General features: G+C 34.0%; 2 protein-coding genes across 3 annotated transcripts; one reads left to right on the top strand and one right to left on the bottom strand.

The window, feature by feature from the left end:
* Positions 1-8,202: 8,202 nt before the first annotated feature.
* Positions 8,203-12,319, top strand: LOC111383487. Its single transcript, XM_023007600.1, has 4 exons — positions 8,203-8,796; positions 8,880-9,008; positions 9,693-9,880; positions 11,498-12,319. Exons 1-4 carry the CDS (start codon positions 8,367-8,369, stop codon positions 12,065-12,067), a joined length of 1,317 nt encoding a protein of 438 aa, XP_022863368.1. The 5' UTR covers positions 8,203-8,366; the 3' UTR covers positions 12,068-12,319.
* Positions 12,320-12,435: 116 nt separating this feature from the next.
* LOC111383486 (ACT domain-containing protein ACR1-like) lies at positions 12,436-16,928 on the bottom strand. 2 transcript variants are annotated; one of them, XM_023007598.1, is made up of 8 exons: positions 16,817-16,928; positions 16,231-16,336; positions 16,063-16,108; positions 14,533-14,647; positions 14,095-14,162; positions 13,272-13,943; positions 13,088-13,192; positions 12,436-13,007 (listed from the first exon to the last, which is right to left on the bottom strand). In XM_023007598.1, exons 2-8 carry the CDS (start codon positions 16,299-16,301, stop codon positions 12,630-12,632), a joined length of 1,455 nt encoding a protein of 484 aa, XP_022863366.1. In that variant the 5' UTR covers positions 16,302-16,336; positions 16,817-16,928; the 3' UTR covers positions 12,436-12,629. The 2 variants fall into 2 exon arrangements, with proteins under 2 accessions (XP_022863366.1, XP_022863367.1); XM_023007599.1 differs by lacking the exons at positions 14,533-14,647; positions 16,063-16,108; positions 16,231-16,336; positions 16,817-16,928 and adding an exon at positions 14,306-14,431.
* Between the last annotated feature and the right edge of the window lie 294 nt (positions 16,929-17,222).

The following is a 17,222-nucleotide window of genomic DNA, read 5'->3' on the forward strand; positions in this document are numbered from 1 at the left end:
AAAATGTATTTTGGAATATTATTTTGTTGGAGAATGCGAAAAAATAGGAAGTTTTTGAATTTGGGTGCAATATTATTTTATCGAATAATGTGTGATTGAAAATAAAAGAGAAAAAAAAAATGTGTTTTGAAAAATCATGGGTACCGAACAAGGTTATATTGAATAATATTATCTAGAAGTCTAAACTTTAAACATGGTGTTATTATACAAGATATTGAAGGGAAATTATACTTGACATTAAGAAGGAATGAACATATCACTCGAGAACGCCTTCATCGACGTTGTTTTTCGACCGGAAGACCGCCGCTCCATCGAAAATTCCCTCTGTCCCTACCGAACTTCAGCTTGATAGTTTTCACCGCCTTTTCCAAGGAATCCAAAAAATGGAAAAATTGGTCAATTTCTAAAAAAAAAAATTAATTGGCCCAGAGATATCAAAAGAAAAAAGAAGGGATTTTTTTTTATTTTGTAGTGGCTTAGACAAATCTTTTTTGTCGATAACCTCAAACGAATTTTTTTTCATAAAATCTCGTCTGTACAATGCTCAAGCTCTCGGCTGAGTAGCAGGAGCAACTTTTAATTTATTATGAGCCCAAACGACTATTCTTTTTTTGTTTTTGTTGACCTTCGAAGGCATTTCGGGAATTGGCCCTCTCCTTCTTCAAACTCCGATTCGTATTTTTCGAGCATGTTTGGCTATGGTTTAAAAAAGTAAAAGTTATTTTCAACCTTTTTAGTAATTTTTGTTTCTAACAGTTTTGCTTAATTAATTTTTTCTCATATTTATATAAAAGAATTTACTTTTTTTTACATAACTTTCAGCATACTTGGGAATAAATACCTACTTTTCAACTTTCATCCATAAAAAATTATTTATTTTAAAATTTATTTAAATACTTAAAGGCAAACTTTTAAGCTATACTCTTATTAATAACGGCATACAGATCGACTAGAGGAAAAACGGCGCCGAAGGTCCCGAACCTATAAATGATAAATAAATGGATTTTAACACACTTTTCTTAGTATTTGGATCTCCAACATTTCATGTAATGTCAATTGAGTCTACTGACGAATTTCATATAAATTGCCCATTAACTTGTAATTTGATGATTGGCAAACTAAACAATAGTCGACTAGGGACGCAAAAATCCCGATCCTGTTCCGTTCCGTGAAAAGAAAAAATAAAAATAATAATAAAATTAAAAAAATAAAATGGGACGACAAAGGGGGCAAGCTGCCGTCCCGCCCGTTGCCATCACTAAGTTGACGGGAAAAGATGGTAAGGCAAAAAAGTAAACAAATAAATAAGAAACATAAACAAAAGAAAAGAAAGGAGTAGGAGGGAAAAGACAAAGTTGCCCTTCTAACATTATGAAAGTAGAAAGAACTGAACTGCCAGAGAAATTATTGGACTCAGCTACTCATTTATGGATCTGTGGCTGACATCTGACTTTTTTACTTAAGATTATAATTAATAAATTTTGACATCAAATAAGCAAAATAATTGGTTCTTACAGCTTTCATCATTATCATTGACTTCTCGTGACAATTATTACACACTCCTTCCGTCCTAATTATATATGCTTGTTTCTTTTTTACACGGATTAAGAAATCTTCTTTAATGTAATTGAAAAATTAATTTTTGTTAAAATCTTTTCTAATTTACCCCTAGTTAATTTTCAGTATGTAGTAATAAATTATTATTGAATTTAGTAAAGAATTTGAATAATTTAATTTGAAGAAGAACAAATGAAAATCGTTCCATATTTTCAAGAAGCAGGAAATATGTGTATTTGAATGATTTCATCAAGTTGCCATATTTAGTGAAAAAATTGAATAAGGGTATATTAGTAAATGAACAAAACAAAATATTTTAAATTGGGAAATAGACATATATATTTGTGATATGAGAAAAATGAAACTCAACCTATATAATTGGGACGACGAGAGTACTTTTAATTTAAAATTAATGTACATTTTGAAGAATTAAGTAGGGTTGTAAACAAAAATCACCAAACCAAAAAATCGAACCAAAATCGCATTTCATAAATCGTCGATTTGGTGCCATGTGGACCCAGTCAACGAAATGGTTTTGACCCAAACCAAACCGGTCAAAATGGTTTGATTTAGGTTTGAGAATTTTAATTGCGGTTAAAAATCAAATCGGACTGGCGAAAAAATATATAAATATAAAAAAAATGAAAAAATGATTTTTTTTGAAAATTCATCCAAATATGTAAAATTCAGTAGTTTTGTCATTTGTAGGTATTTTTGTTAATTTCTAATTTTTTAATACAGATATATTATTATCCTATAATCCCAATATATATCTAATAATTTCAAAACTAACATAATCTATCAAAAGTCATTTTTCTCTTTAGAATTTAGATGAACTCCAGCCGACACCTAATACAGTCTTGAGCCGCCGACACCGCACATTTCTTTTTCAGATTTTTCACTCCTCTTGAAAGTTGAATTGAAATTCATTATATTAAATCGCAGACAAAGAGATCCTAGACCTTCAGTAAAAATATTAGCTACGATAAAGTTTTAGATCAATAATTTTTTTGGAGCAAATTAAGATAAGAATCTGAAATTAAATGCATTTCGTAACATCATACAAATGCAAACTTGTGTAATTATTATGTTTATATTATAAGTAATTGCTTTATTATTGTGGTTGGTCATTCTCTTTGTCTAATCAGTTTCATTTTTTTCAGATATAATGATCATAAAATCTCATTTGGACATCATTATATTTTTTGGGCCTTATATCTAGTTTAGTAGACTTGTATCGTAACATTATTGTATCGTCATTAGCCTAAAAAGGTGAACAAAAATGGAAAAAAACTATATTTTAGTTTACTGTGATTTCAATTTGATTTAGTTGTTATTTAAATTTATAGTAGATATATTTGGCCCCTGTTTGAGCTTTATTTTTAATATCACCATAAGGAGAAAATTGACCATTGGAGAGGAGGTTAGGTCCCACACATGAAATAGCAGGCCAACAAAAGTGACTGGACTTGTGGGATTGCTGCCCAAATTTATATTTTTTTGTTCTAAAAATTTGGTTCAAACAGGGGCTTAGTTTGCTTTAAATTTATTACTAGTAAAATATAAATATATACTGAATTCAATGAATTAATGACATAAAAGTAAATGAGCAAAAAAATATATAGCAAAACCGACGGTTTAAAATCGGACCAAACAGTTAGATTTAGGTTTGAGTTTTTTTCAAACCATTCAAAATGGTTTGGTCTAAATTTGAGTTTTTCTAAAACCGTTTTTAGTGATTTGGTTTGAACATCTGTAAAAAATCGATAAAATCGGATCACTTACACCCCTAAAATTAAGTACTTCCAAATTTTCAAAAACCATTTAGAAATTTGAACTAGCCGCCTCAAGTTGAATCTATGTGGCATATAATGACCTAGTACGAACATTGGAGGTGGCACTAGGATAACCAAAATGTCATTACTGGTGAAAACAAAATAAGTCTCTTTGTATGGGCGAATGCTCTAGTATCAAGCCTCCTCAAGCTCCATTGATGCGAGGAACCTTTGTGTTCGACCTTACATTTGAACCCAAAAACTTAAGGATCAATTGGGCCTCAAACGAGCCCAAAGCAATCGAAGTCACAGAAGGCAAATGGATATCATGTCTCCTCAAAGGAAAGTTTAGAAATATCTTATTAACCATGTGGTAGCATGAGGAGAATGTCACATGCCAAAAATATTTAGAAGAGCATGTTTGACGATGATTTAACCTATGTTTTGACTTAATGCAAGAGCTATGTATCATAGAATCATCTAAATTTGTAATTTGTTGTGGGCTCGCCAATGGTCGCCTGTACAATTAATGCCCTCTAAACATCTATAAATGCCCCCATAATTCTATAAAGAAAAATAAGTAATATCATAAGCCCTAGCCAAATTCTAGTCTTCATGTTCCAAGTCTTTAATTGACGAAGGTCGTCATTATACATTAGCTCCTCGGAGCTCTGGCAATCGATAAAAGACTTAAGAAAGGGATTAAACTAGGAGGTACTTGAGGGACTTGTTGGCTTCAACTTCTTGGGGTCCACAAGTTGCGTCGTCTAGAAGAAATGATACAGTTTTAATAAGTGAAAATTATTGGAGAAAGCATTAGAAGTTGAAGTTGTTTTTAAAAAAATCAGCAAAAATGAGTGAGATTAATGAGAAAGGCATTGAGAATGAGGATGATGTACGTTGTACCTACAAGAAATTTTATATCCTACATATATAAAAGAGTGAATGAATGGGCTGGACACGTGTTAAAAATATGCATCGTCTTGTACGAATTTCCCTCTTTTGTTTTCATTTTTTTTTTACACAAAATTAGTAAAATCACGATTTTTCGACACATCCATGCCTTCACCTTTTCTCAATTCACATCAATCTGACAAAGAAACACCATTTCTCCATTTTTCTACACTACTGACTATGCCTTTTCAACAAATCCGCCATTCCAAACAAGAAGGCTCTTACAGAAAGTATCAACGAAACTATCGAAAGCTTGAAGAAGAAGAATTTTTTTAGGCTCGTTTGTAAGTTGAGTGTCCAATGTTATGGTTCTAAAAAAATTTACAGAATAATCCATAAATGTTGTTTATCAATCACTAAGTGTGTGCTATACGTGATTTATCTTCATCTGATTTTGAATTAAGCATCATTTTTCTTAAATTTTCTTTGATTATTGTGTTTCATTTTAGGTTTTCATAAACGAGGATGGTATTAGTTTTGTTCAAAATAGCTTGAGATGATGGTGAATTATAGCTTCTGAGATAATTTTGTAAGAACTATACTATTGAAATTAATTTCTCTTACTTAGAAATTATTCAATGGCGTAATATGCTTGTAAATTTCACACTTGCTTTCGTATTAAAGGGGTACAGAAGGCCAATCCTGAAGATTGAATAGTAATTATTGAACAAGATCAGGAGAAAGGGATCGACAGTGCCGGTTTTGGTTGGACTCAAAGAAGGAGATTCGTTTGGGGTAAAATTCGTCTCTAGAGTAATTAGTCCAATAACCAAGTGTGTGCTCTTCTTCCACTTCACTTTAAACTTTAAATTTTTAAATTTCTTTTTTCTTGCATATTTCATGGAAAACGTGTGTCTTCTTAGGTCTAGAAATAGTGGAAAGTTTGTGGATTTTGTGCATGTTTTATCAGGTAGAGTGCATGGACGATGTTGAGAAACAAAAAAAATAGTCTATAATTTTGTTTATATATGATGAACTTTTGTAGAATTTAGAGCAACTCACTTCTTCGTGCAGCAATTTTTGGAGAATTTTTTTCCTTTTTTTTTTCAATTTTAAATGGATTAATTGTAATTTTTATTTATCAAATTTTAAATGGATTAATTTGCCGTAGTTTCGTGCTAGCAAAGAGTCCTTAAAATTCATCAAAATGTAATAACTTAAAATAGAGAATTTCTCCATCCTGAATAGAGAAAACCTCCATCCCGATGGAGATTTGATGGAACTCCATCCACTTTCTCCATTCTGGATGGAGAGATTCTCTAAATCTCCATCTAAGATGGAGATGGAGAGATTCTTTTATTTTTCGTTTTTTTTTCCTGTTTTTTCTCATTTTTGTTTTTAATTTGTTTTGTTCATGTTATAAATATTATTTTTCGATTTAAAATTCTTTTTAATTCTTTTCTCTTTATGATAAAACTTATTTTTTTTCAATTTTAATTAAATAATATTTATATATTCTTTATTTAATTTTTGTAACATTCTTTGTTTTATTTTTTTATTATATATTTTTTGAATTTTTTTAAAATTTTTTTTCTTCATATTATAAATAAATTTTTTCTTTGATTTAAGTTTTTTAATTATTTTTGTTTTATGATTAAACGTAATTTTTTCAATTTTAATTAAAAAATAATATTTATTTTTAAGTTTAATTATTTCAATTTAATTTAGAAACTTTATAATAATTTTTTTTTCTACTTTTGTTTGCAATTCTTTTTTTCGCTTTTTTATTTATTAAATCATTTAGTTTTTTTTTTTTATATTAGTATTGCATTGGATAAAGTGAAGTGATGCAAGAAAATCAAGAAATATTGCAATAGAGGCGATAGTTGCAGTTAGGGATGTCAATGAACCGAGTCGAGCCTGCTCGCGAGTCGAAACTGAAGGCTCGACCTTGTCTTCAGTAAAATCAAACGAACTTTTTTCGAACCTGAGCCTAGCAAAAACTTGGCCAAAAAAACAAGACTCGACCTGAACTTTTGGCTTGAGCCTTAGCAAGTCGGGCCAACTCGATACTCTCTCACTCTTTTTTTTTTTGCTGCCTTTCTTAAGGCAGTAGCCAGCTGCTACCTTATTAAAATAAGATTAAGACAGCAAGTTGCCTTAAAAAATGCAATTGCTTTAAAAATAAGACAACGCTTGTGGCCTCTTTCTCCTTTTTTTTTTTTTTTTTTTTTTTTTTTAAATAAGGCTCGAGCTGACGAGCCACATGAGTCAGCTCGGGCTAAGCCTGGAACCTCAAAATGGGGCTTGACCCGAGCCGGCTCAGGCTTTTCCAGGGCGGAGCTACTGGCAGCCTGAGCCGATGAGGGCATTTGGCATCCTTAGTTGTAGTGAAGTGACGTGTGAAAATGAAGAAACAATTGAAGACAACACGACGTTGTTTTTGTTTCCACGATGAAAAAAATTGAAATTTTTTTTAATTCTTTTCTCTTTATAATAAAACTTAATTTTTTCAATTTTAATTAAATAATATTTATATACTCTTTACTTAATTTTGGTAACTTTCTTTTGTTTAATTTATTTTGTTTTTATTATATTTTTCGAAATTTATTTAAATTTTTTTTCTTCATATTATAAACAATTTTTTGTACGATTAAATTTTATTTTTTTAATTAAACTTTGAAAAGTTTGAAGAGTTTTCTCCCTTTATGGTTATGCCCATATCTACATTATTTTATAATGTTCTAATTACCTTTTTGCAATCTTACAGTCAAGCTCCAATGACAACAAAATCAAGTCCTTGAAAGAATGTCGATACATGAAATTGCATTAAACATTTTAAGCTATAATTTAAGATTCTGCATGGTACTTGTCAATATGAAAAATAATTTTTAATGCAATAGTGTAGATATTGTTATGTTGTATATCTTGGTAATAATTAACTATTATAATCATAGTATGAATTGGGGGCAATGCTTGAGTGGACTAAATCATATTTTAGGCTCAGCTAATATGGAGAGAAATATATTCAATATAACAAATTTTCCCACAAACTTTTGTACAGGAAAATGCCTTGTACTAATATATACAAATTCTCAAATATTCTTCTGAAGAATAAAAAATATGCAGAGAAAATTGACTGACTAAAAGTAAGTCAATTTCAAGGAATTTATGAAGACCATTCAAATTTTTAGATGAACACGTTCACTCACTAGCAATCATATAACAGCATATTGTACTACAAATACTACTCTTTGCATTATAGTTGAACATTTACTTATGTCCTCCTTTAAATATCATAATATTCATGGCTTCTTTCCTCCATAACTTTTATTTATGATCAAATACCATCAAAACAAGGTTCATTGAGGCTAAAAATACCAAATGCAAGGCACTGAACTTAGGCTCGGATTGGAATGTCAATACATGAGAACCAACACACTGAGCATGTGCAGGGCCGGTCCTATGATTGTCGGGGCCCGAGGCAAAGTCTAAAAATTGGCCCCCCCCCTCTCGAAATCATCGTAAATGCAATGGATGGAAAAAAAAAAAAAAAAATATATATATATATATAGTTGGGTAATTGGACTATGGCTAAGGGCATTGGATTGGATTTGGGCTTGAAGTTGTGGGCTGCATTTCTGTATCATTGGGTCTGGTTCAAGTTCAATTAAAAAAAAAAAAAAAAATTAAATTTCTGGGCCCAAAGTGAGGCCCCCCAAGATGTTGGGCCTGAGGATAGGCCTCATTTGCCTAGCCCCAGGATCGGACCTGAGCATGTGGAAAACTAGAGTGTCAAGATTTTGTCGGTTCTAACATTTGAATTAAATTTGTTATCCACCAATAAATTAATGTAATATATCATCAGTGCTTAGTATAAGATGAGTACCAATGCTCATTAGATCATTCCTCTATATAACAAGACCAAAAATTAGAGGGGTTAAGTGAGAAATAAACACTGCACGGCATATTCCAATGTCCAAACGATGCCGTATAACGGGTCTCCTGAATCCCTTAATGCTAATGGGTTTCCAGTGTTGATAATATTACTCCAGGCTGAACTCTTTCTTATAAGGCGATCATCCCCAATCCTTACAGTTTTCGCCGGCGACTCGAAACCTGAACTCTTTCCGAGTTAAAATGTCATGGTTTGCCCGATCAATATCCAATACGCTCAAATTTGACGACAACGACGATGAAGTCAGCACCGGCAACAAACCCAAACCGGAAAACGTCCTCCAAGACGACGATGTTTCATCTCCAATATCTCCGTCTCGAGGCGTCAAGGATGACTTCTCGGAACTCACCAAAACCCTCAAGAGCCAATTATGGGGCGTCGCCTCATTTCTAGCCCCACAGCCACAGCTCGATCCGAATAAATCATCACAGGATCAGGATCCAGATCCGGATCCGGATGCGACATCTGGGATTCAGACTGATTTAGCGGAGATCGGGGGAAGGTTCAGGAACGGAATTTCGAAGCTGTCGAATAACATCAACGTGTCGGAAATTACCAAAATGGCTTCGAATTTCCTGCAATTGGAATCTGACGATGAAATTGAAAAGGAAGGTATGCTGTGCTAATCATTTCATCTTCCAGCTCAAGATGTTGGAGAACTGCTAACTTATTCATTTAAATCTTGTTCTGGATAGGTAGTGCAGAGGATTTTAATTCGGCTAGGAAAAAAGTGGTTGGTGTGACTGAGGAAGTGGTGACTTTCGCCAGTGATATTGCGATGCATTCCAAAACTTGGTTGGATTTCCCATTGCCGGAAAATGATGGTATGAAAATTGCTGTCTTTTTACCCTTTTTGCTAATGGTTTTATATATTTATTTTTATTTAGTAGAATTTATGAATGTTCACCTCCTAGTTGTCAGTGGGATAATGACTGAATTATAAATAATTGGATTCCTTTTGTTGTGTATCTGATTGATGATCGTTCAATGATGACATTATCTTTCAAATAAATGTTTAACAAATTGAATTCTGATTCTCTTAGATACTGTACTAAGAAATCAATAAATGTAAAGTGAGACATTATCGAACAAATGGACACAGTAAGAAACTTCTATGACATTGGAGTTTAAGTTAGCAACTAGTAGATCTAAGACTCGTATAAGACCATGGATTTGAATTTAGTTCCACTTCTTTTGGTTTTGTGTCATGCTATCTCTTTCATTCGTTTGTTGTTTTATTTCATCTGTGATCTAATATTTGGTGTGTGTGTGTGTCTATATATATATATATATAGCTGATCTTGTTATGGAAAGCAATTTGCTCAAAAAGACCTTTGGGTCCTTGGTTGTTTGCAATTATTTTTTGTTAGAGAAAACCGGTCTTTAGTGCTCAAGACTTTTGTTAACTTCGAAAGTATTTAAATGGTGAGTTATGATAGAAATTTTCTATAACTCAGGAAATGGAAATTCATTACGGCAGAGTCTTGATTTTTTTTTCTTGACACTAGATTTTGACATGTCCGATGCCCAACAAGAACATGCCTTAGCTGTTGAGTATCTTGTCCCAAGATTATCTGCTTTGAGGTTTGAGCTATGCCCAGGATACATGAGTGAAAGTTGCTTCTGGAAGATCTATTTTGTACTCCTGCACCCTCGATTGGATAAAGAGGATGCTGAGATTTTATCAACATCCCAGGTCTCTTCTTCTTCTTGCAATTACCATACTCAATTAAAAGATAATCTATGCTTAGTATCTTGGATCTGGTTAGACAATAATGATGATGTGCATTGCTTCTTATGTTTCTTGTGTTCTCAGATTGCAATTGCTAAACATTTTTGTCCTATAAAATTTTCTCTGATCATATATATTTTGCTTTTCTACAAGTGCATTTGGCATGTTTTGTCGTCATTTTAATATAACCAAAAAGTAGTATAGAGCAAACAACCTGGACATTATCATCAATCCTTCAGCTCTGTCTATGATAATCTGGTACATATCTCAACCTGGATTTGCATGTACATCCATCCGAACAATTCCTATAGATTGTTTAGTTGACTTCATGAGTATTTAGTGCTCAAAGGGATCCATTTTAGCTTCGTTTCTTTTAATCACGCCCTCCCCTCACCCCCACACACACGCACACAAAAAAGTAAGTACATATGAATAGGTCAACAACCTGACCATTCATTCTGCTATGTCTATATGATAATCTGGTACATTTCTCAACCTTGATTAACATGCACATCTTTATGAACAATTCCTATAGGTTGTTTGGTCGACTTCATGAGTATTTTAGTGCACAAGCAGACCCTTTTTAGCTCCGTTTGCCTTCCTTATTTTGGTCTATATTTGGGTCATGTTTATAAACTATTTATGAATACTCAGGCCACTTCTTATTAAAACACTTTGAGGGATCCTCCACCACTCATTTATATCTATTTATAATTTAAATTGTTTATAAGAACTTCCCAAACATGCTTTTACTTTATCTATTTTTTTGGGGTGGGTGAGGAGACAGTGCTAGTGTATGGTGGAAGCTCATTACGCATTTTATGAAAACTGAATTGCAGTAGTGCATGTACAGTTGGTAGCGAAGACCATATGATCAGATACACTAGGACCATATGAGCAGATGCACTGAAATGTAAAGGAAGAATTGTTTTATATCTCATCTTGAAATATAAGTGAAAAACAACGTCATTCTGTATATTTATTGCAAGTACTTATCATCTAATTTCATAAGGGATCTTACCTAATTAGTACTCAACTGAAAAGTAGTGATCCAAGTCTTACATACCAAGAACTATTTTAAGCAACAGCATTTCTGCACTGGGTCTGAACAAACTTTAGTCATTGTTACCGTGTTTCTATAAGGATGTGTATTAAAGTGCTTGGCCCTTGACATTTTTACCTCGATATCATTCCATTACATGCCATTTACATAACTGTTTGTCAAATTCTTCCCATTTCCTTTTTTTTTTTCATGACTCATTTAATTGTTTCTTGTTTTTGATGTGTCTTAAGTCAATGGACAAGGCAAAGAATATTTATCCCTAAAATTACTCTCAAATTAAATAAATAGCTGGGTGTTGTCTGTAAGCCACTGATGAGTATTGGGGTTAGTTGCCATTATATTTGATTTGATAAGGTTTCATTACAATTGCCCCCTAGGATAAATGGCTTGTCAATGAATATGCTGTTATTACTTGTACTCTAATTTTTGCATTCACCTAATTATGAACTCCATGCTAGGCTTTTCCTTTCTCCTTTTGCAACGAAGTCATTGACCTCCATTACTGTCATGCCATGCAGATAATAAAAGCCAGAAGCTTGCTTGCACAGGAGTCAAAGAACCAGACACCAACAAAACTAAAAGACTTCCCTGAAAACGGATCTTCTGATCCAAAAGACAGCACCGCCCCTTCTCATGACGACTCCCTCTATGCGTCATCTTTCGTTCCTTCTGAAAATGAGCATGAAAAAGCATCTGCCCTTGAATTAAGCACTTCCACTATAGCTTCTGCTTCTGAAATAGTGAAGCACCCAGTTGAGAGCGTTAAAATTCCAATTGTTGACAAATCGGTGATTGAAGAAGAGGTTATTGACCAAGTTAAGGATCAAAACTTGATATCTGGTCCCTCTAAAGTTTTGGAAGCGAAGGATGAGGAACAGGATGATGGTGATGACTGGTTAAAAGAAGAAAGTTCTGAAATTGGTGGTGCCAGTGGAACCACCATCCCCATTGAGAATGAGGATGATGTGTCGTTTAGTGATCTTGAAGAAGATGATGGAGATGTGCCTGCCAGTTCCAGGAAAACAAATTACAGTTTTGATAAAGACTCACGAGACTGGTTAGATGTTGAAGAAATTGATGTGTCGTGATTCATTGCGTAACCCTTGTACGGCCAATTTAATTTCCTATTGTCAGTTCAGTAGAGTTGATCGTTATTTCTTGCATTCAGGGCTTTGCAAATGGTACGTTTGTACATAAACCTCATAGTGAATAAAGCCTGGATTATTATCTTACTATGAAATACTTATTAAAATGCTATATAGATTCAGAAGAGCATTGTAAATGTTTGGCAATATTCAGATGATGTTATGTTGATAATCCTCTCATTTCCAATTTGATCACTGGTGCTGATTGAATAATCAAATTGAAGTGATACAGTTGCATTTTCCTGGAATATTGTTTTGCAAAATGTTTTCTGGTGAACTCGGAAATGTGCATTGAGAGAGTAAATGTTTGCAAAAAAGGATCAAACTTTGCAGATTCCAGGTACTACTTTTTCTTGAAGAGAGAAGCAAAGAAGAGACGCATTGTTTATTTACGTGCTCATTTTCTGTAGGGGCTGCTGCTGGCTCTTAATATTTACAGATGAGTGAGAAACTTGTTCGCTAATTGGTATTTATAGGTGAATCAAGCCCTTTGTCCATGAGAACTTTAGGATTTTATGGGTTTGAAATTGCTCGAAATTCTCTCAAGGTGTGACCACAACAAGCTTCCCAGAGTAAACCTCGGCCTTTCTTGTATTTCGGTACTGTTGCTCCTACTTGTTCTGGACGAGGCAGCCCATGAAGCTGTGCTCAAAGATTTGTTTACCACTACAACAGAGCTTCCAATTTCTCGTCTCACCGTTTCAAGTGTTTCTGGATCGGCATTTTGTCCCGAAGTATCTTTTACATAGAATGTGCCAGCTGCTCTTCCACCACGGGTACCAATCTCAGCCCTTGTTATAGACAATCCGTTTTCTCGTAATACTCGAGTTATATCCGATAATAGTCCTGTCCTGTTTTCTGTGCAAATGTCTAGTCTTAATCCCTGCACAAATATGTAGAATTGTGAATCCTTAATTTTTCTTGTTTACTAGTTGGAGATAAATTTAAGTTTCTGTAACATACATGAGAAATCCTCCTTTCTGTAGCTGCTATCAAACGCTGGATAACCAATTGCTTTTCATCATCTGAATCCAAAGGGTGTCCACTTTTGTGCTTCACATAGTATTCCTGGGATTTTCAGAAATTTAAGATTAGAAACAAAGAATGCACTCCCAGAATCTGCGTAGATATTATGATGTGTTTTTACCTGTACAGCTATAAATTCCTTGGAGCGAATAGCTGCATGGAATACTATGTATTGCATGTCAGTCAGAGTATAAATTGTGTCGAACAATAACTTGGGTCGATCTCGACTCCTCACGGTGACGATCGAGTAGCCCGTTTCTTTACATTTCTCTATTTTCACGTGCGTGCCATAGCATTCTTTCTTCTTTGCCTTGTAATGCCTTCCTGGCCCATATACATCATCGTCATCACTGTCATCATTACTACCACAACAAGAACAACATGTCTTGTAGTCTTCATCGGCCGCCATTAATTGGTGCAGCCGCCTTTCCGTGTGGGTTTGGCCTGGAGCTGGTGCTGTCCACCTTACACTTCGTCTCTCGTTATCGTAGTGGTGGGCTTCGACAACGTTCTCCAACTGGGCCTGAACCTGGGCCACACGACACGGGTCCCTGATTGGCTCACCATTAGAAGCATCCTCCACGTAGATAATGCACGCTGCTCGGCTCTTATGAGTCCATGCCATGGCAGCAGATACGCGACAGCCCAACTCAGCCAACACAGCCGACATCTCCGACATTAAACCTGGTCGATCCATCCCTGTCATCTCTAGGGCCGTGTTCTCTATTGACATCAGTGTTGGCCTCGTCTCTTCACCAATACTTGGTCTAGCCCTCCTAATCACACAAATTCCCTATAATAAACATAACAAAATCAACAACAAAAGTCGCAAAAATGACAGTTGGGATAATACTGGAAAGTGCGGTTTTAATACTTTCCATACGTAATCCTTTCTATAGACGTTGTGACAAGAGGAAAGCTGGCATTAAGAGAGAGATACAAACCTCTTGTATGTATTGAATGAGGCTTTCATCAGTTATTTTGTTCATTTGTTGGTCAGTCACGTGGAATACTGCAAACCATGCAATTAATACCATTGCACATGAATACAAACCCAAAAAGTTATTCATTGCTGACTTGTATACACGTAGGATTTATAATTTTATATTTAAAAAATTATTTTTTTTAATAAGAAATAATTAATTAATTTCTCACCATCCATTAACCAACCACCATCAGAAGAGATGTATGATTTGGAAATCACGAGTTCAAGATCTGTTAGAACTTGGACGATTTCTAGCAGCATCCCGTGCTTATTTGCACTATCAACCTGTCACCAAAAGTTAGGCAGATTCATTGCTGACTTGTATACACGTAGGATTTATAATTTTATATTTAAAAAATTATTTTTTTTAATAAGAAATAATTAATTAATTTCTCACCATCCATTAACCAACCACCATCAGAAGAGATGTATGATTTGGAAATCACGAGTTCAAGATCTGTTAGAACTTGGACGATTTCTAGCAGCATCCCGTGCTTATTTGCACTATCAACCTGTCACCAAAAGTTAGGCAGATTAATTAAAAATAGAAAAATTAATAACATAATATTCGTAAAAGGTTTTTTGTACAGTCAGAGGTCATTTTCTTGCACCCTGTTTGGACCGTCATTGTTAAACATTATAATCCTATAAACTAGTGTTTTTTTTTTTTTTTTAATTCAAGATTCAATGGTCGAACTTGTTTACACAAAACTTTTCTTACAATATATACGAAAGAGTTATATGGACTGGTGGGAATCATGGATCGAGTAAAATACATATCTTGGTACTGTGTGTATGGGTTTAAACCAATAAGAGAAAAGCCTCCTTAGCCAAAAAAAATGAATGATAGAGGCCTTGACAGCCTCTCACAAGCTGCGGGCCCTACAAGAATAAACAATTCCAAAAAAAAAATGTGGCCACCGCCCCTATTGTGAGTGTCGGTCAGAACCTTTATCGTTTGGCTTTTTTTTTTTTTTTTTTTTTTTTTATTATTATTACTTTTTCAATGTTGTGCGGTTGAACCAATATAATTGGGTTAGTGATTTTTAAATATATATTTTGTCATTAAGAGCACCTCCAATGATGGTGTAAAATTGAGTATAAATTGATAGCTTCAAAATTACTTTTGCATCCTCATTTACATCTTGATGGATCTAAATCCAAATTCATCAAATTCACTTTTTGCCTCTTATAGATGTAAAAAAAAGATGTAAACTTATATATTTTTTCACATTAATTTTCAACCGGAAAATGCAATTTGCATATCCTTTGCTTCTCTCCATTTGACACTTTGAAAACCCAAATCGAAAACCCAAATCTCTATTTTACTCTACCATTGAAGATGCTCTAGCTACGTCAATTCTTTACAAAAAACTTTAGTAACTTATCTAGTTCTTGAAGTGGGCATTGTGTGGATTCTACGTTATGCAGGCTATATTGGCAGGAACTTTAGTTGAACATCGTTGTATGCCACACGATAAAATCATTCATTCAAATTACGATTCTTCAGATCTCGAATCACCCAAGTCACGATACTCTGGACACTGAGTAGATTTAAAGTACCGTGACTTGAGTTGTTCAAAACCTCATGCCTCTTGATTTGAATGGACAATTTTATAACATAGTTTATAGAATCGTATTACTTTCTGAAAAAGTAGGGTAGGATTATGGGATCCTTACAAATTCTGGTAAAATGCTATATGAATTCAAAGCTGTTAGCCTCAATCTGTGGGTCCAAAAACAGGCCAAACCAATTTGCAGAAAAACCTTAATGCTGTCCAGATTTAAAACTTGATCCACTGTCTACTTCAAATTTATCGAGAATTAAATTCAGTCTGTAGTTGCACAGAGGCCTCAAAAGAAAGAAAAATTAAATAACACAAAAGTGATCTTTGACTGTTGAGGTTCTGAGGTTTCGATTACTAACCTTGACAAGAGTGCAGTCTCGATAAGTATCATTGTCAATACAAACCCTAAAAACCCAGAAAAAGAGAACATGCAACGCATAATTAAAAAAGAAAAAGAAAAAAAAGGAACGTTGTAAGAACCACATGATCATTTAAATTAAATGCTAATGAAAGCTAGAATTACAAACCTTGGTGGATGTATTCTTTCAATTAGTACTTCGAAATCGGGATCAATGTAAGGCCGGTAAGTAATATCCATCTTCAATTTGTTTTTTCGAATTTTTTAGAGAGATTCTGAAGAAGAAATAAGCAAATTAAACCAATTTAAGCAACTTTAAATAGATATGTATGACTTGTAAACGCGTGGAAAATTCATGAAATACAACTATACAAGAAGATAAGCTAGAGCTGGTTTTCTTGTTTTTTACGCCAATTTTCAGGGGAGTGTGTATATATCCAAGTTTATCCCCGTAGAATTTTCTTCGAATTGAGATAAGGTTTCTGAAATTTTAAGGAAACACATTTGAGGGGAATCAAAACTTGTTCCAATTGACCAGAATTCTGTCGAGTAAAATATTTTTTCTCAGTCTGAAAAATCAAAACTGGGATCTCAAGCAAAAACGAAAGTGAGGGTTTTCTTGAAGATAAAAAGAGATTACAATCGGGAATAAGTACTTTTTAAAATGATCTAAATCTTTATAACAAGAATTCATTAAACAAAGATGAAAAAGCTTGATTGAAATGATTTAATCGTAAAGATTAACAATGAATTACCTAGCAAAAGAAAGCTCCTTTCAAGATTGAAACCAAGGTGGCTATATACGCTAGTTAATTAGTTAAATTTCTTGGCACCAGATGCGGAAGGGAAGGGGGGGGGGGTTAGGTGGGGTGCTGAGAGAACAAGAAACATACAGCTCCCAAAGCCCAGAAATATACATACATGTGTGTATATGTATAGAGAGAGAAAGTGGTGTTTATATTGATTGGCCCTGATGCGTTTTAGGACGGCCGATTCAAGATTTACCATGGTCAAAAAGCATGTGAAATCTGAGCAAAGCTGATGTTACAGACACATTTGGAGTAGATAGCGGCCACCTGTGAACTGAAAAATGACGTGGCATTTAACGCGGCGGCTCGAATTCTCAGGATCTGACACGTCGATGTTAATCAAAGCCTGTGG

The sequence above is a fragment of the Olea europaea genome, unplaced genomic scaffold (genome assembly GCF_002742605.1).
Source record: "Olea europaea var. sylvestris unplaced genomic scaffold, O_europaea_v1 scaffold2701, whole genome shotgun sequence".
In the NCBI taxonomy this organism is placed as follows: Eukaryota; Viridiplantae; Streptophyta; class Magnoliopsida; order Lamiales; family Oleaceae; genus Olea; species Olea europaea.